Raw genomic sequence first — 20,274 nt, 5'->3', positions numbered from 1 at the left:
TCACTAAAAGTAAACTGTTACTGATGAGGTGGATTATAGTATTGATGTTTTAAAGATATCAAATGTCTCTGAAATGGGATAGGTTATTTTACTGCAATAAAGAATTAGTTTTAATCCACCCGATTCTCCAATTTCAGTTATATCAGAAGACACTCAGCTGTCCCTCCTCATCAAGGGAGAGAGAAGCATTCTTCTAATTCCAGTGATCCTGGAAGCTTAGCTTCACCTAGTTCTATGGACAAAGAAGACCTTTGACCACAGACAACTGCCTCTGCAGTGTCTTCCCCTTGGGCCACTGGGAATTGAGAGAGACATGTAGTTGACGCAAAACTACACCACCTCCACCTGGGAGAGGAACTCAATGGTGTCTACTGACAAAATTCAATAGACCAACTTCACACACAGAAAAAGCACTATTTTTAGTATTTCCACACACCTGGAGTGGAGCATGTAGCTTTACTCCCCATGCATGTCTGTCCTGCATATTAAAATAAATTCCTGCCTCTTCTCTAGAAGGCAATATGGTGGGGAGTAGGCACTTTAAAAAAAAAAAACACAAAATCCCAGCACTTTGGGAGGCCGAGGCAGGTGGATCACTTGAGGTCAGGAGTTTGAGACCAGCCTGGCCAACATAGTAAAACCCCATCTCTACTAAAAACACAAAAATTAGCTGGGTGTGGTGGTGCATGCCTGTAATCCCAGCTACTCAGGAAGCTGAGGCAGGAGAATCACTTGAACCCAGGAGGCAGTGGTCGCAGTGTGCCAAGATCACACCACTGCACTCCAGCCTGGGCGACAGAGCAAGACTCTATCTCAAAAAAAAAAAAAAAAAACCATAAAAGACCTGTGAGCTGTTTGAAAAAAGATGCTGAATAAAGGAGACCCTGCAATTTGCAAAACTAATAAACAAGACTCTCTGACACACTAGTAAATGCCCTTGACACTAAAGGTACATTCTCATCCAAATGGGAAGAGGCCAACATGGCACCAGGGAGAAACCTTGGGTGCCGGCATCAGAGCCTGGGTCCAACTTCCAGTTCTGCCAATTACCAGCTATGTAGCTGCTGGCAAGTTACTTATTTCTGAGTCTCCATATTTCATCTGCAAAATAGAATAATAACTACCTCCTAGAGTTAACACATGCATTAAATGAGCTAAACGTAAAATGCAGGCCACACACTCGGCACATATATGCTACCACTTCACTGGCTGTGAGACCATGACCTGATAGCAGGAGCAGCAAAGCATTTGAAGTTTTACTTTTCTAGTAATCATGACAGATGCATACTGCTCCATCCACATTCTCACTCTACCATCTCTGTCTCTAAACCCATCTAGCAAAGTCCCTTCTAAGCCGTCAGTTTAAGCGCCCAATCAACACTTACCACCCAATCACACCACTCTTTTGAAGATACATATGTTGCTAATACATGTGACCCTCTGTAGTTTTATTTTTAATCTAAAGTATCAAATGAACCAGAAAAAGAGCAACTTCACCTTTTGTTTAAATCTAAAGCCTTGGTTTTCAACCTTGGCTGTGCACTGGAATCACCTGGGGAGCTTTTTAAAGCCTCCTGATACCTTGGTCATCCCCCTAGAGATATCTGATAGAAGTGGCCTGGGTGAGACCTGGAATATTTTTAAATGATTCCTGTTCAAGCTAGGATTGAAAACCACTGATCTAGAACTTTTGGGTGATAACAAAAGTAAATTAAGAATCAGAGCAAACCAAGTACGTCCATTCTTTAACTGCTCTTTTCATCATATAAACCAGGCATTTAAGGAAGCCTTTAAAAAATAAAGGGACATTCCATAAAAAAGAAAAGTATGAGAAAGGATACCAAGCAGCTCGGTAAAAGGAACGCTAAACAGGCCAGAGAATGATACTTGCATGCCGGCATCCTTAATATGGGGAAGCAGCTTCCCCTAAGAAAGAGATGAGAGCATATCACATGTTCCCTTCTGGTTACTGGGTCAGGGTGATGGATCAATAAATACCACGCCTAAAGGAGGCAGGTGCAGAGTTGGATAAACAAATAAAGTACTAAAGCTCGAGATGGTCTTTCCTGATGACACTAACTCTTAAGAGTGGGAATGCTGAAATTATGGCACCATGAATCCTCCCTCCTGCCCAATGTAGGAATCCCCTCTATAACATCAATCCTGTTAAGACATAAAACCTGAGTTTTTAAGTTATAAAGGGAGGCTTTAGAATCTCTTCCATTTCCCCACTCTAATAGACCAACTATCCTCATTTATAGAACAGCTTTCTTCACACAAGCTCATGTATACCAATTTACCTTCAAAGCCAGTGTGGCAGGAAAGCTTCAATAGTCAGCAACAGAGAAAGGAGGCCAGGGAGCAAAAACTAGAAAGGAAAAGATCCCCCAACTTCAGGGGACATTTAGTGCAACATCAGATAAGAGGAACTGACCTAACTGAGAGATAAAATATGTATTAATATTAGAAGGTGAGGAGCAGGATGCAGTATATTTAAGATGAAAATAATCAATGCAAATGAAGATTTACTAGATGAAATGAGAGGGTGGGGCTAGAAAATGGACCACACAAGTTATCTCAAGCTTCCCAATCCTCCAGAGATCGATGTTATTAATCCCATTTAATGGGCAATACTATAAACAGAAAATTTAAGTAGCTTTGCAGAGATGTCAGTGTAGTGGCACAGGTTTATTTGTTACATATAACAAGGACAGGCAAAGAGATTTCCTCCAACTTGCAATTACTGTTTTTAACTCAATGAATAACTTTAGAGCCAGAATATTTTTAAAGATGAAAACGCTTTTCTATGGCTGGACAACTTTCTGATCTATCTTTGGAAAAGTAGCATTGGTGCTTGTTAACATGTTTATATCTTCCTGGCTGCTAGTTCTTTGTGACATCCATACATGCCTCTCCTGAACTGCTCTCTCTGTTCCGCTCCACATCACCCCTGAAGCAGGGCCAAGGGCATCTTCTTTTCCTTTTTTTTCTTTTTACCTTTTTTTTTTTGAGCTGGAGTCTCGCTCTGTCACCGAGGCTGGAGTGCAGTGGCACATTCTCGGCTCACTATAACCTCCACCTCCCAGGTTCAAGTGATTCTGTCTCAGTCTCCCAAGTAGCTGGGACTACAGGCACCCACCACCACACCCAGCTAATTTTTGTATTTTTAGTGGAGATAGGGTTTCACCGTGTTGGCCTAGCTGGTCTCCAACTCCTGACCTCAAGAGATCCGCCCGCCTTGGCCTCTCAAAGTGCTGGGATTATAGATGTGAGCCACAGCACCCGGCCTGTCACTGCTTTTCCTCTCTAGATCGTGTACTCCTTTACAACTATATCTCTGATCCCTAATATACTGCCCAATATACTAACAAACACACAACAAATGTGTGTGGATTCAGCGTGCAAATAAACTAAACCATGGACCAATATGATATGGCCAAGAGTATTTCTTTTTTTTTTTTTTTTTTTTTTTTTGAGACGGAGTTTTGCTCTTGTTACCCAGGCTGGAGTGCAATGGCTCGATCTAGGTTCACCACAACCTCTGCCTCCTGGGTTCAAGTAGTTCTCCTGCCTCAGCCTCCCAAGTAGCTGGGACTACAGGCGCGTGCCACCATGCCCAGTTAATTTTTGTATTTTTAGTGGAGATGGGGTTTCACCATGTTGACCAAGATGGTCTTGATCGGCCAAGAGTCTTTCTAAGGAGAAAGAGGAAGCAGCAACAGCCTCTCTCTCTCCCTGCATCTCCCCTCCAAAAAATAAAAGAAATATTTTAATATATAAATTCTGATCAAACACCTTTAGACAAACTTGTTATGAAAACTGCCACAGAAATTAGCTTGGATAAAAACTGGCACAATTATTAAAAGTAGGGACTTAAAGTAAAATTCAACTTTGACTTTGCTCTTTTATAGGCTTCTTTTGACCCAAACAAATACATAAATGAAGAAATTTTCCTGATTGGCTTCATCTGTTGAAACATTTTATCAATATATTACACTTTACACTTAGTAGTTCCCTTCACTCACAGAAGTTTCAAGAACCTAAACATGTTCTTCCACTTTTAATTAAAAGATTGGTAATGCAAATTGTCCCTGTCAGTCCCTGAGGAGTCATAATGATGTCTTCTGTTCTGTGATAAAGTATGTGCCTAGCGTTTTCTAGCAAATAACTGCCTAACAGTCTCCGTTTATTCAACAAAGATTCAAGTGCCTACAATGTGTACACCCCCGTACAAGAAACCAAAGACTGTCCTGACTCTCAAATTTCTTAGTCTGTGGGAAAATAATAAGAGTGATCTAGATATAAGCTGCCGTGGAAGCTAAAGCAACTCCATCTTAGATGCTGATCCACCATGTTGACTTCTGATTAACTTCAGTTTTAAGATTTCCAGTTTATCTATTGTTCCCTGTGTAAGAGCACCTACATACTATAAATCCCGCCGTGACGTCGAGCAACCTTGACATTATCATACTTCAGTCATCGCATACTTCCCTTCTGAATCACCCTTCCCTATGGTATTAAGCCCTGGGTCTGAGGGTAATGATGTGGGATCCACCATCTTGTCTCGACAACACCCAAGACGCAGACATGGCTTCTGGTCCTAAGTCCTTATTAAACATTTCTTTCTGAGAAACTTGATTTGTCAGCCTCTTTCTTTGGCCTTTCAGATTCCTTAGACTTTAGGGATAGGTTTGCATTGACCTATCCACCATGGAAAAGCTAAGAAAAAGAAACTAAACCTTAAAAAGTTCTATTCCATCTCCCATAGTCTCTCCCACTGCACATTATGACTTAGCAATTCCATGCCTAGGTATATCTCAGGAGACACAAAAGCACATGTGAACAAAGGGTTGAGTCCCTCAGTCACCCCTTCTCCATCCCAAATGTTGGCAGTGTAACATCAATGCAGTTATTACCAGGGATACCCTAAAAAATATAAACCCTATATTTTTAATATATACAGGCTATAATACATAGGCAACTCACTGACAGAAATGGATAGCCTAAGACCTAACCTCTCTCCTAGGTAATAAGAAAACTGTATAAAAAGGTAAGGCTTGAAATGCTAAAGTTCTCCCATTTTAAAGGGATCAGAGGCTACTTGTTAACATTTCCTCTTTACCCCAAGAAAAGAGCACTGGCAGCAAGCTGCACTTCACTTAAAAAAAGGAAATGAGTTAACGGTAAGTATCTCAAAAGAAAAGCCCATGGCATCCTAAGCAGCCAGCAATGAAGTTCCCATTTAAGTTCCCTTCAAAATGACAGAATACCTGCAGAACCACCTCCTTCCTGCCAAGAGAGAAAAAGAGATAAGGATTTTTAAGTGGATCCAAGTCATACTCATGAACACATCTGACTCAATGACCAATTATTAAAGCTTACAAACTCCCAATTCACTTGTCAGCAAACCAAATCTGATCCACAGAAGAAATGCCCAGTAAATTGCCTTCACATTGGTTGACTGTGTTTCCAAAAAGAATGCTCTGATTCTTGAGAGAGGAGGTAACAGAGTGCTCTCCTACAGTAGTCCCAAAATGTAAAGTTCTCCCAGTTCAGTAAAGCATCAAAACTAATTGGGAAATGGAGGAGAGGATGTCAGCACAAAGCTGCCCACCTATATAAAAGCATTTACAAAGCAAGAGGAGATATTTTTTAAATACCACCTGTTACTGTCATAATTTTCTAACAGAATATCTTAATGTCAGAGAGTAAAATGACATATTCTTTAAAAAGAGATTATGTTGTGGGTCCATTGCCACATCAAGAGAAAATGGGTGGACAGATTTTCACCAAATATGAAATGTACATTTTGGACAACAGAGTAGAGTCAGCTTCCCGGACAGGGGTAGACCACATTTCCCAGGTGTGGCCCATAATAGAGTTCTAGCCAATGGAATGTAAGTGGAAGTGACCCTGGCCCCTAAACCTCCCCATACTCATATACCCTTCTCCATGCTCCTGAGCCTTCTATGCTGGACAGTGATGCCAAGGGCAACCTTAAAAGCCATGTGTTGACCAGTGGGGAGCTTCCTTCAGCCTGGTGCCCTATTCAATAACTGTGGGGAGCAGAGAACCTACCTACCTCCTTCAACTTCAAACCACTTTGGGCCATCATGTAAAAGAGGAATAAATTTCTAATACATTTATACCATTATAAATGTTGGGATTTATTATTATAGAACTTAGCCTACACATGATTCCACATGATTTAACTTAATATATGGGCTATGAATCAATAATTTAAAAGCAATTCAATTTTTAGAAAGACAGAAAATCTGAACATATACTTCAAAGGAACATATACCAATCAATGGTCAATAAGCACATAAAAAGATGCTTAGAATCATTAGTCATCAGAGCAATGCAAATTAAAACCATAATGAGATACCACTTCACATGCAACAGCTAAAAGTAAAAGATTAACAACACCAAAAGTCAGTAGGATGTGGAGCAACTGGAACTCCCATATACTGTTGAGATAAAGTATAAAATGGTACAACCTCTTTGGGAAAAGGCTCAGCACTTCCTCATAACACATTCACTTACCTTATGACCCAATAAATCTACTCCTAGGTATTTCCTAAGAGAAATAATAGCATCTGTGCACAAAAAAGACTTGCATAAGAATTTTTACACCAGCTTTATTTTTTATTTTTAACACAGGGTCTCCCTCTGTCACCCAGGCTAGAGTGCGGTGGTGTAATCATAGTTCACAGCAGCCTCCACACCCCAGGCTCAAGCAATCCTCCTACCTCAACTTCCTGAGTAGCTGGGACTACAGGCATGTGTCACTATGCCTGACTACTTGTTTTATTTGTCGTAGAGATGGGGTCTCACCATGTTGCCCAGGCTGGTCTCAAACTCCTGGGCTCAAAAAATCCTCCTACCTCAGCATCCAAAAGTTGTAGGATTACAGGCATGCACCTCCATGACCAGCCACAGCAGCTTTACTCATAATAGAAAAAAACTGAAATAGCCCAGGTGTCCAGCAACAGGATATCCAAATGGTGATATATTCATATAATGGAATCTTACTCAGCAATGAAAAGAACAAACTGCTAATATATGAAAAAACTTGAATGAATCTTACAACAGTTTTGCTGAATGAAAGAAGCCTTATACCAAAAAAGTACATAAATAAATGATTCAAAAACTCAAAACACTGTTTGCCTGGCGAAGATTGTGGGGATTACAAGGAATGACTGGGAAACTCCCCAGGGTGATAAAAATCTTTGATATCTTGATAAGGGTTTAGGACTCACAAGTATATATATTTATCAAAACTCATGGAATGGTACACTTAATATGCATGCACTTCACTGTATATAAATATTACCTTAAAAGCATACACACTGGACTCCCTTAATTTGCATGCTCAATGCTTAGGGGTCAAGTGTACTGATACATACAACTTATTCTGAAATGTGCTGAAAAAAATTAATGGATTATTGGATGAATGAAAGGATGGACAGACAAATGGAGTAACATGAAATAAAAGACACAGGGCAAAATGTTCATTGTAGAATCTAGATGGCAGATATATAGGTATATACTGCAAAATTCTTTCAACTTTTCTGAATGTTTGAAATTTTTCAATTAAAAAAAACGTGTTTGAAAATTATATAGACTATGAGGCATATGTATAATTCCTTTTGGAAGGCCCTGGTGGGGAGGAAGAAGTACCTCAAAGAAGTAAGGAGTTTTCACTCAGAGGAGCTAAAATGGAGGAACAACAAGACACCAATGTGACTGCCAATCAGGAAGATGGACACAGTGTACAGAGACGCCATGGACAAAGGAGACTGCCGTATTTCAAGTATGAGTTTCCCAACTATGGATGCACTCTGTGAGTCAACCATTTCTCACATGGGCAACTACATAAGGCAAATCAATAGCAGGGACTTCATGATTGAACAGTTCATGATTCTCCCAAACAAGAAAGGCAGTTAGTCTCAGAATAAAGGAGAGTCCGTTAAAAATGAAAATACTTTGTTTTGTAAAAAATCTCACTACCTTGTCCACACTTTTCTCAATTCACTGAGTATTCATGAAAACTTCAGTGTGAACCAGGATTTAGCATCCTCTAGTTATGGAAAAAGTCTTGGGCCCAAGAAGCTGAGTTCTAACCTTGTCTCTGCCACTAATTAGTGGCACATCCTTCACTAAGACTCTACATCTCTCTGGTTCACTTTATTATACATATACAAGAGCTCATGAACCAACCTAATGGTATATAACAAAGGACAGGACCAAGAGTGGAGATTTTCCAGGCTCTTAGGGGAGAATGGCAGCCTTTTCCCAAACAGGGAACCATTAAAGCGATCCATGAGCACTTAGCATTAACCCCAGTTCATGAACACTGAGTTTTGAGAAAGAACACTAGGCAGAATGGGGGAAAGAGGGTTACAGGGTTCTCCTACCATTAACCAGCATCCAGGGAACTGGGCAAGACCTTTAGACTCTCTAGGCCAATCTGCCAACAGAAGACTCAGACCAGATTCGGTCTCATCTATCATAGATGCCCTCTGAGACCCTGCGCCCCCGGGGCACAGGCCAGGAATGCCTCCCCGACCACCAAGTTAAAATCCTACTCATTAAAAAAATTCCTGTTCAGATGCTTTGTCCGGCCCACTTGGTCACTGCCTCTACATTCTACAGATGACCTGTATTAGAGCCCTCACTACGCTGGAGTGTAATCATCTGTTCATGCGTCTTGTCTCCCAGACTAGACTCTCAGCTTCTCAAGGTTGTTGTTCTTGCCTCATTGGAATCTGTACACCTTGCCCAGGAACAGTGCCTAGCACCTGCAGGCACTCAAAGAATAGAATAAACGCATTAACCAATCCCTAATGTCACCGCCCAGCTCTAAAATGCTAGGCTTGATATTTTGAAGTGCAAATGAGACAGTGGATGTCAAAATTCGTTTATTTAGTTGTTTAATAATGTGCATAGTACGTACCAGTCACTGTGATCGGTGCTAGAGACATCAAGATGGTAAAACACAATCCCTGCCCTGCTGGTACCCCACAACTATGAAAGCGTGTAAATAGTATTTCAGGAAGGGCAGCGTTACAGCCTACCCTTCTCCCCTCACGGACTTCCTTGCAGCTGCAGCTCTCTGCCTCTTTCCCCATGAGCCCTCATTCTGTCCTCAAGCTGCGACCTCTGTCCCAGCTGGCAAAAGTGCAAAATTCTGAAGCAACCATCCGAGCCTGTTGCCGACAACAAGTCCTCCAGGCCTGCGCCCCAGGCCCTACGTCCCACGCCTCGGACTCCCCTCCGCTGCTCCCGCTACTGTAACAGTCCCTCTGCACCGAAGGGGACCCTCCCGCCCTGCGAGTCGCGGTACAGTCCCTCCAAGCACCGCCCCGGGGTAAGCCGGGGGCGCCAGACGCCGCCAGTTTCTATGCGGACCCTCGGGCCCGCTCGAGAAGCTCAGGGTGTACCTGCGCGGCCCGCTGCTCCTTCCAGTGCTTCATCTGGTCACTGGCGGGATCCCGGCTGTCAGCCATGGCGTGCGGTTGGCGGTGCAGAACACTGCAGGCGGCCTCGGCTTGTGGGTCTCCACCCAAGGAAGGCAAATGAGCCTGCTGCCCCGCGGCCGTGGCGACTTCAGGCTCTGCCAATCAGCACCGCCCCTCATCCCGCCCCCTCGGAAAGGCTACCTCCTGATTGGCTGCTCGGTGCTAGGAGGGCCGGGATTGGAAACCCAATGGGCGCGGAGTAGGGTTCCCCCCTAGGGAGGCGGTGCCTGGGGACCTTAAGAGACCTGGGAAGGTGCGGAAAGGAGGGGCCCTGCGCTGGCCCAGCTGTTGAAGAGCTTCGCCCAGCCGGCCCCGGGTGCCCACGATAGCCGAACCCAGGGCGGGGATCCCGGTTATCGTCATCCCTCCAGCTTCCCCGGTACGCGGCCGTTGGTGGCCTGCCAGTTTTACAGAGTGCTGGGTGGGGCCTTGCACTCTATAACTGCTTTCTCAGCTCTTAAAAAGTCAGCAATCCTGGGTTTAAATTCCTCTGTGCAGAATTAAATTTTGCCTTACCCCAGTATAAGTATTATTTGCAACCAAAGGATGGATACTTTTCTTTCTTTCTCTTAGCTTTTCTTAACTATTCATGGATTATCACTTACTAGACTAGTATACTAATTATTTAAATATAAAAACACTCTGAAACGTTTATCTCCTTACAGATGGGCGTTGATTTCCTCCGTTACCAGAGAAAAACAACTGAGAGATGGGAAAAATGTATTCCCTTGTGATGGAAAAAATGTATTCAACCCCTGTACATTGTGCCGAATTGGCTTCTTTAAACACTGGAGAAATCTACTTCCCCAAATTTTACTCCCAGGTGAGCAGAAATTTTGAAAAGCTCTTGTCTTTAAAAAGCTATGTTGAAGAGTAAAATACTTAGTAATATTTAGTACAATACTTAATAAGTTACTGACTAGTTTGTCATTGTAATCAAATAGTTTGAATGATTTCTACACCTCCTCAGGTACTAGGATTTATCTTTAAGCACCTTGATATATATAAATACTATATAAGTTATCAGCTATTGATTTTTTTCCAGTACAACTACATATAATGGGTGGCTATATAATAGTGGAAACTTCACATATTGTTCTTGATCTTACAACAGTATGATAAGAATCTTGGGCATAAAAGTGGAATTTTTGCAGTTCATTGGAAAAGAAAGCCACAAATTGATCTTTAGCACCCTATACTTTTCCTATATTAAACTTAAAACAAATGTAAAGATGCTGTTAGCTGTGTGATTTGGTGTCTTTTTCTACCTACAAGATCTGTACTGCCAAGACTGTAAACTCCACGTGGGTCGGAATCCTCCCATTTATAATTTTTTGAGCACTTACTATATACCAGGGACTGGTATAAGCTTTTCGTGTATTTGCATAGTTAACCCTCCCAACAACTCTATGAGTTAGATACTAATATTATCTTCATTGTTCAGATTAGGAAATACAGGTACAGGAAGGTTAAATAACTTGCCCAAAGTTACACAGTTATTAAGGGCTACAGCCAGGATTCTAGCCTCAGCTGCTGATCTCCAAAGCCCACAGTTTGTTGAATAAACAAATGTTGAAAGAATCAAACATCATCTTCTTAACTAACCAACACAAATATCAACAAAATAAATAAGAAGAGACCTGGAGTTATATTAACCTTTGTTCATTATATAAACACTGGGCAACATGTGTGGGGTTTTTTTCCTGTATTTTTGTTACTATGGGTTTGGACTCTAAGGAATTATTTCCAGAGAAAGAAATGGAGAAAAAAGATTGGTTTCTGATCTTATCATACCTTGTATTTTAAAATAAAGGGCAGGCGTACAAGTAATGACAATAAATTTATATATATATATATATATATATATATATATATACACACACACACACATATTTTATTGCACTTTAGGTTCTGGGGTACATGTGGAAAACATGCAGGATTGTTGCATAGGTACATACATGACAATGCAGTTTGCTGCCTCCATCCCCCCATCACCTACATCTGGCATTTCTCCCCATGTTATCCCTCCCCAACCTCCCTACCCCCAGCTGTCCCTCCCCTATTCGCCACCAACATACCCCAGTGTGTGATGCTCCCCTCCCTGTGTCCATCTGTTCTCATTGTTCAACACCTGACTATGAGTGAGAACATGGAATATTTCATTTTCTGTTCTTGTGTCAGTTTGCTAAGAATGATAGTTTCCAGATTCATCCATTTCCCTACAAAGGACACAAGCTCATTATTTTTTATGGCTGCACAGTATTCCATGGTGTATATGTGCCACATTTTCCTTGTCCAGTCTATCATTGATGGGCATTTGGGTTGGTTCCAGGTCTTTGCTATTGTAAACAGGGTCACAATGAATATACTTGAGCATGTGTCTTTATAATAGAATGATTTATAATCCTTTGGATATGTACCCAGTAATGGGATTGCTGGGTCAAATGGAATTTCTATTTCTAGGCCCTTGAGGAATTGCCACAGTGTCTTCCACAATGGTTGAACTAATTTACACTCCCACCAGCAGTGTAAAAGTGTTCCTATTTCTCCACATCCTCTCCAGCATCTGTTGTCTCCAGATTTTTTAATGATCGCCATTCTAACTGGCGTGAGATGGTATCTCAATGTGGTTTTGATTTGCATTTCTCTAATGACCAGTGATGATGAGCATTTTTTCATATGTTTGTTGGCCTCATAAATGTCTTCTTTTGAAGAGTGTCTGTTCATGTCCTTTGCCCACTTTTGAATGGGTTTGTTTGTTTTTTTCTTGTAAATCTGTTTTAGTTCTTTGTAGATTCTGGATATTAGCTCTTGGTCAGATGGGTAGATTGCAAAAATTTTTTCCCATTCTGTTGGTTGTTGGTTCATTCTAATGATTGTTTCTTTTGCTGTGCAGAAGCTCTGGAGTTTAATTAGATCCCATTTGTCTATTTTGGCTTTTGTTGCCAATGCTTTTGGTGTTTTAGTCATGAAGTCCTTGCCTATACCTATGTCCTGAATGGTTTTGCCTAGGTTTTCTTCTAGGTTTTTTATGGTGTTAGGCCTTAAGTTTAAGTCTTTAATCCATCTGGAGTTAATTTTAGTGTAAGGTATCAAAAAGGGGTCCAGTTTTTGCTTTCTGCACATGGCTAGCCAGTTTTCCCATCACCATTTATTAAACAAGGAATCCTTTCCTCATTGCTTGTTTTTGTCAACTTCGTGAAAGATCAGATGGTTGTAGATGTGTGGCATTGCCTCTGAGGCCTCTGTTCTGTTCCATTGGTCTATATCTCTGTTTTGGTACCAGTACCATGCTGTTTTGATTACTGTAGCCTCACAGTATAGCTTGAAGTCAGGTAGTGTGATGCCTCCAGCTTTGTTCTTTTTGCTTAGAATTGTATTGGCTATGCGGGCTGACGATAAAGTTATAATATTACATAAGAGGCTGGGCTAATGCCTGTAATCCCAACACTTTGAGAGGCCGAAGCAGGAGGCTTACTTGTGGCCAGGAGTTCAAGACCAGCCTGGCCAACTTGCAAAACCCTGTCTCTACCAAAAATACACAAATTAGCTGGGCATGGTGGTGCATGCCTGTAGTCCCAACTACTCAGGAGGCTGAGGCAGGAGAATCTCTTGAACGTGAGAAGCAGAGGTTGCAGTGAACCAAGATCACACCACTGCACTCCAGCTTGTATGACAAAGTGAGACTCCATCTCAAAAAAATTAAAAATTTTAAAAAGTCACATGTTAGGTGGAAGTTCTATTGGCTTTATGACTATAATGACTATACTTTAATTATAGTTTAAATGAAAACACTTCTAAAAATCAGCCCTAGTTTAAAAATACTTGAAACCAAATCTGTTTGATTACCTAAAGGTAATTGCAAGTGATTGGTTAGGTAAATAAATTAGGTTCTAGGTTTTAACATTTTAGTCATATGAATTTATGGGTATTTTTATTGATATGAATAAAATTGTTATTTTAAAAAATGCTGTTCTCTGATTTTCAGAACTCAATGAAATAAATGTACTGGTGCAAGACATACAGTTATTAATCCTGATATCACCAAATTTGAAGCCAAGCTTACAAAGTAGACCATATAACAAATGTTCAAGAAAAGCATTTGAGTACTCAACTAGGAATCTTTGTAGACAAATTTTATTTCATCAGTATTGCAAGAAAAGAATGGAGAGAATGAATGTTATGTTTTATTGGTTGACAGGCATACAAAACAGCACAAGGTAATTATTCTGTTCTGATTCCACCCATCCTTGGAGAGGCTGAGAATGTTCTACAGATTTCAGTTTCATTCTTTTCACAGTGGCCTTGTGAGGCAAATTCAGAGTTAGGCAAAAAGGAGGAAAAAAGAACATATCAAGAAAAAAAGAGAGTTACAATTCAGTGTTGGCTGTTGGCTTTAAGAGAAGAGAGTAAACATCACAGCTTCGTGACTCCTACTCACTGTGGAACAGGCTTGAGCAGGCAAAAGAAGAGGTGGAATTTGCTTTAAAAAGTTGCAGTGGTGTTATATCCAGTAGCAGCACAAACCCCGTGCTCTGCCTATTTTGCTGCACCATATCTTTCCCGCTTTAATATGAATACTTACTTGGGAGGAGGCAGCCTAGATGTCCCTGGTGTCTGGTGATGCCCACAACATGAGCTATCCTGAGGGGAAGAAATGGATGTTCCTTTTACCCCCTCGGCCTTGCGTGCCGTGCTACTGATCTGGAGTTTGCAAAAAATGAAACATAGGCCAGGCCTGGTGGCATGGTGGTGCGTGCCTGTAGTCCCAACTACTCAGGAGGCTGAGGCAGGAGAATCTCTTGAACCTGAGAAGCAGAGGTTGCAGTGAGCCAGGGGTCACACCACTGCACTCCAGCCCTGGGGACAGAGCGAGACTCCATCTCAAAACAACAACAATTTAAAAAAAAATAGAAAAGAGAATTGGGAATTTGTTTTTTCCTTAACTTTCTTTTTATACTTACTAATGGAGGCTTGGAAAATGCAGGATAAAATATCAAACAATCATTCAAAGATGATTATAAATAGATAACATTTTTACCAATATTTTCTCTCTTATATGTATATAAAGGAGTGTGTGTGTGTGTGTGTGTGTGTGAGAGAGAGAGAGAGAGAGTGTTTTACAAAGGCTTCTGCAGAATATATAATCTTATATCCTGCTTTTTCCACCTAACATTATCAGAAAAAATTCTTTGCAGGTCATTAAGTCTTCTTCCAAAAGGTGATATTTTTCTCCTATGGCTGCACAATTTGCAATCAAAGGATATTCCTTTATTTACATACCCTTTTACTAAGAACATTTAAATGGTTTTCTTCTATAACAGTACAATGACATCCTTCCTCTACATTTGTATTTATTTCCTCAGGGCCTATTTTGAGAGGTTATTTTTGGTTCGAATCATTTGAATGTTTTAAGGGTCTTGTGACATATTGTCAGGTTTTTTTCTGCAATGCTCAAGCTAGTTTATACTCTCACTGGCACTAAGAGTGTGGATTGGAAGTGCAGTTTTCAAGACAGGTGAATACCTGAATTCTAGGTGTTTATCAACTGCGTATTTCATTACATTCTTCTGACGGAGAAGGCCTCTTATGTTATGTTCAGCCATAACCACCACACCATGGGACTCATCCAATCATCCAATCTACAGAATGTCTGCTGAGTCCTGGGCCCCCTGCCTGCTGGGCTCTGGGAGTACAGCAGGGGAGAAGGTGGACATAGACAAATAATGAGGCAATAACACAGGGAAAAAGTGCTGACGGGGGAAGACCAGCTGTTGTTAGGAACACCTAAGAAGGTCACCTAACTTGAACCTGCTAGGTCCTGGAGGCTTTGAGTGAAGCTGAAAAAAATGAATAGGTGTTAGGTGTGTTGTCAGGAGTGAGCATTATATGATCCACCCTGTTACCACAAAAATCGAAACAAATTGTTACCACTTTTCCTTAAAAGTCCGACTTCATTAATGATGGTGTGGCAATGGCTTGAGTAGGACTGGGTAGCAAGCAAATATTTTACAACTGGTGTTGAGCCTTTTTCAAGTCTGTGCAGGTCCACTGGCCTCTGTGGCCTCTCCACTAAGCTCCTGCGGCTCACTCACATTCCCTCCTTGCCGCTGAGCTCCTGCAAGGCGTGCATCAACCAGTCAGGTTTAACTACTGGGATTGACATGCTTGGATTGAAGTTATTTTCCAGTGCTGCTGTCTTAGAGGTGTTTTGCTTGCCTCCCTTGTGTATGCTGTTAAATGTTGCACCTGGATTTGACCCTGGGTTTAAGTCTGTTTGCAATAACCAGACATGGGTTCTTGCACTCTGACAATATAAAAAAAAAGTCAAACCTCATAGACAATCAACACATTTGTTATGGACTGAGAGCACACAATTATGCATCTGTGGAGAAATGAATAGTTATAAAATATATGTGTTTGGGTGGAACCGTGGATCATAGCCAGGAATGGTCAACTAGGGAGAGTGGAACAAACGTCTCTCTTCTCCCTTTCTTTCCCATAAACCCAGATCATTACCTAGCAGGGCTCAAGAAGCAAATTAGCATGGTATATGGTTAACAGTCCCAGAGCTAGCACCCAAGCACTACGGGTCAAATCCCACCATAGACATTTACAAACTGTGTGACCTTGGGCAAGTCACTCAGTTGTTCTAGGCTACCATTCTGCTTTTGTAAAATGGAGATAGTAACACCTTCTTTATTAGGTATGATCTTTTTTTTCTTTTTTTTTTTTTTTGAGATGGAATTTCGCTCGTTACCCAGGCTGGAGTGCAATGGCGTGATCTTGGCTCACCGCAACCTCTGCCTCCTGGGTTCAAGCAATTCTCCCGCCTCAGCCTCCTGAGTAGCTGGGATTACAGGCACATGCCACCATATTAGGTATCATCTAATCTGCTATAACAAAAACAGCCCCCCCAAAAAACAACAAAATAGCTTAAACAAGATCAAAGTTTATTTCTCTCACAATAAAGCATCTCAGACCTAAATGGTACAGGGCTGGATAGGCAGCTCTGCCATCCTCAATACTGTGCTTCCATCTCTGAGTCCAAGGTAGCTGCAGTAGCTCACTTGATCATAACTGCATGCCAGCCAGTGGGAAGGGGACAAAGGAGCAAAGGGAGCCCATGTCCTTTCCTTTTTAGGGCACAACATGGAAATAACATACTTTATTCCTACTCACATTTCATTGATCAGAATTTAGTCACATGGCCATGCCTAGCTACACAGGAAACTGGGAGATGTAGTCATTGGCTGGGTGACCATGTGCTTGGCAAAACTCAGGCATTCTATTATAAAAGAAAGGAAAATGAATATCAGTGTTTGATCAGCAGCACGGGCCACACCAACCTCCAAGGGTTGTTGGAGGATTAAGGAAGATTACATGAACCATATGAGTTAGTTATCTGTATTTTCTGATTATTAGTATTTCCATTTATTCTGCTGTGCCATGTGGCTCTTGTATGAGTTGCAACGCTGTTCAGAAAATTCAGTGAACTTTGTTGTAGGATATTGTATTATACCCATCCTTATGGGATGTGCTGTAGTTAAGAGGCTGCCTCTGGACACTGCAGTTTGGCTCCGAGGTCTCATTATGATGAACAAGGACCAATCGCTACCCTAAACCAAACCTTTCTATCCCACAAACCAACCTCTCAAAACAAACTTTGTTTAATCAACAAACAATATCGCTACTACTATGTCTAGGCTCTGCACTAAGGGATTTTCCAATATTAAACCATCTAGTCCTTATAACAAGCTTACAAGGGGAAATGAACTCTTACCACCTTCACTTTATATCTGAGACACTAAGGTACAGAAAGGTGAAGTAACTTCCCGAAGTCACCCAGATAGTTCACAATGGGGCCAGGATTCAAACCAGGCAGTGCGGCTCTGGAGAGCACAGCTCCACTCCTACACTGTTCTGCCTGTGACAAAGTGGGCAGGAATACAGGAAGATCTGGAGTGAGTGTTCTACATTCTTAGAATTCAATTTCAGCATTGCCCCACCTTCTGCCTACCTGAAGACCCAGTGTTACAGGACATATCCTGCATAAACCAATTGTGACATCCGGTTTTGTACCCACAAATTGAGAAGAACCACAGGAAAATGACATTCTTCCCAGTCTTTAAGAGATAATTCTTCCCAGGATTTAAAAGATAAAAAGTGGGAAGTTGGCCAGGCGTGGTGGCTCATGCCTGTAATCCTAGCACTTTGGGAGGCTGAGGTGGGCAGTTCACAAGGTCAAGAGATCAAGATTATCCTGGCAAAAATAGTGAAACCCCATCTCTACTGGAAGTGCAAATAATTAGCTGGGCATGGTGCTGCATGCTTGTAATCCCAGCTACTCGGGAGACTGAGGGAGAATCGCTTGAACCAAGGAGGCAGAGGTTGCAGTGAGCCGGGATCACACCATTGCACTCCAGCCTGGGCAACAAGAGCGAAACCATCTCAAAAGAAAATAAAAAAGGGAAGTGGCTATGAATTTGTAACACAAGAGCATGACAAGCCTAGAGAGCCACATAGGATTGAGGAACAGCCAAAGGCAGAAATGAGAGTGCCGGGGAGGAGGCAGCTTGCAGAGCAGCAAGGATAAGGAGGAGGAGGAAGCTCTCTAACTGCCTCTCCTTACAGACAGCAAAAGGCAGGCAGAGACTTAGCTAAACAAGTCCACTGAAAGATTCATTTTCCACCAAGCAAGAGGATCTCTTGACCAGTATCATCCTATATGCAGTTTCTGTTCCAGGATATGTGGACATAAACAGATTCAGTTCTGAGACTTGGTGACGTGAAGCCAAAGTCTCCTTCTTATGCCAAATGTCAAAAGCAATTGCTCCACGCAGTCTGAAAATTAAAATCTATTTACTTCTTTTTTTTTTTTTAACTGAGAGAATAAAGAGAAACGTGGCCAGGCAGGTAGATCACTTGAGTCCAGGAGTTTGAGGCCATCCTGGGCAGCGTGGTAAAACCATCTACAAAAAGGAAGAGAAAAGGATATTTCACAAATTTGTATCATTTGTCATGTCTGAATCTTGAATCTTTATATTAAATCTTTTTCCTTTGGGGGAAAAAAAAAAAAAAACTTGGCCAGGTGCAGTGGCTCATGCCTGGAATCCCAACACTTTGGAAGGCTGAGGCTAGCAGATCACAAGGTGAAGAAATTGAGACCATCCTGGCCAACATAGTGAAACCTCGTCTCTACTAAAAATACAAAAAATAATTAGCTGGGTGTGGTGGTGCATGCCTGTAGTGCCAGCTACTCAGGAGGCTGAGGCAGGAGAATCACTTGAACCCTGGAGGCAGAGGTCGCAGTGAGCCAAGATTGCACCACTGCACTCCAGCCTGGTGACAGAGTGAGACTTTGTCTCAAAAAAAAAAAAGAGAGAGGGAGAGAAATGTTATTTTATTTCTTTGTTTGTACTCTATGTAAATTCTGTCTAGTGTCTACCTGTGTCTTCAGTAGGAACTGAACTTGCATTGATTCCTGAAAGACCAAACAAAGGACCTTCTCAGTCCACGTTGACATGACCCCATTTGTCACACTTAATGCAGTTCACAGTTCTAACCTGAATACCTGATTTTTTATGTTTATGTCATCTTTGGCATATTTTTCTTGTGGGGCTTCTGTTTGCCATTTAAATTTGTCTTCATTCTCTCCTGTTTTCTTTTTCTTCTGTTTCCTTTTTTAACTCCTAGTGGGGCCCCATACATGAAATTAAGACTGTTCTTCACACATTCATCTCCCATAAGCAATCTATTTTCATATGATTCTTATTCTTTAAGACACTGCTACATTCATTCTTCTTGTTTCTTCTTATCATAAGATATTTTCTGTTCTACCATTCATACTTTGTTTTTTCAGATAAGAATCTCTGTCACCCAAGCTGGAGTGCAGTGGCGCCATCTTGGCTCACTGCAACCTCCACCTCTCAGGTTCAAGTGATTCTCCTGTCTAGCCTCTGCAGTAGCTGGACCACAGGAGCATGACACCATGCCTGGCTTATTTTTTGCATTTTTATAAGAGATGATGGTTCATCATGTTGGCCAAGCTGGTCTCGAACTCCTGGCCTCAAGTGATCTGCCCGCCTCAGCCTCCCAAAGTGCTGGGATTACAGGCATGAGCCTTTTAACATTGGATTTGGAGGCAAGATGAACGTCCTTCTTGCGCATGATGTTGGCAGAGGATTTTCCCATCCTTGAGCCAGACCTGGGGAAAGCGGTGATAGCTATGTAAGCAACATAAACAAACGATTTACTTCTTAAAGTACAAAATCGTAAGACTACAATGTACAACACAGGCATTATATGTTTATTGTATAGCTTCCTTTCTGCTAGCAGTTCAAAATTTGCCCAGATGATTCCTGCTAGCCCTCCATATTTTTGTCCCTTATCCTATCTTTGTCATAAGGGACAAACAAAGTAGCAAGCACTAGCTTAGCTAAGTAGCAGGCACTAGCTTAATTCTCTGAAGCTTTGTACTGGGGCTCCATTTTTTCCAATCCCATCCCACCCAGTATTCTAAATATCAATGAATAACAAACACTGTTGCCTTTCTCTTGTCTGGCTGGCCCCTGATATGTGAAACAACTTACTGATTGGGTAAATGACAGATGACACAATATTAGAATTTGTATTGTGTTTCTCTTAAAGCCCTTTTAAACTCTGCATCCTCAAAAGAAGCCAGGAGTCACATGGCTCAGCTTGGGGGCCTGTGGTTTACCACGCTGTCCTCTCAGGAAGACCTTCCTTG

At 41.6% G+C, this 20,274-nt stretch overlaps 1 protein-coding gene and 1 long non-coding RNA gene across 4 annotated transcripts in view; one reads left to right on the top strand and one right to left on the bottom strand.

Moving 5' to 3' along the window:
- The window catches only part of CAT (catalase), a 39,734-nt gene extending 30,151 nt beyond the window's left edge, over positions 1-9,583 (bottom strand). The window contains 1 exon segment of the mRNA NM_001267733.1: positions 9,447-9,583. Coding sequence (NP_001254662.1) covers positions 9,447-9,512 — 66 coding nt within the window. The 5' untranslated portion in view covers positions 9,513-9,583.
- Positions 9,584-9,738: 155 nt separating this feature from the next.
- LOC118145482 (uncharacterized) overlaps positions 9,739-20,274 on the top strand; it is a 53,581-nt gene continuing 43,045 nt past the window's right edge. For 2 of the 3 annotated variants that reach the window (XR_013523371.1, XR_013523372.1), the window contains exons 1-2: positions 9,739-9,903; positions 10,190-10,347. This is a non-coding gene — a long non-coding RNA (uncharacterized LOC118145482). Of the gene's footprint in view, positions 9,904-10,189; positions 10,348-13,512; positions 13,645-20,274 lie in introns of those variants that run through there. The other variant, XR_004730607.3, reaches the window with a different exon arrangement.

Source organism: Callithrix jacchus, chromosome 10, assembly GCF_049354715.1.
Source record: "Callithrix jacchus isolate 240 chromosome 10, calJac240_pri, whole genome shotgun sequence".
Lineage (NCBI taxonomy): Eukaryota > Metazoa > Chordata > Mammalia > Primates > Cebidae > Callithrix > Callithrix jacchus.
Note: the sequence above shows the minus strand (reverse complement) of the source record. Positions and strands in the feature narration are given on the sequence as shown.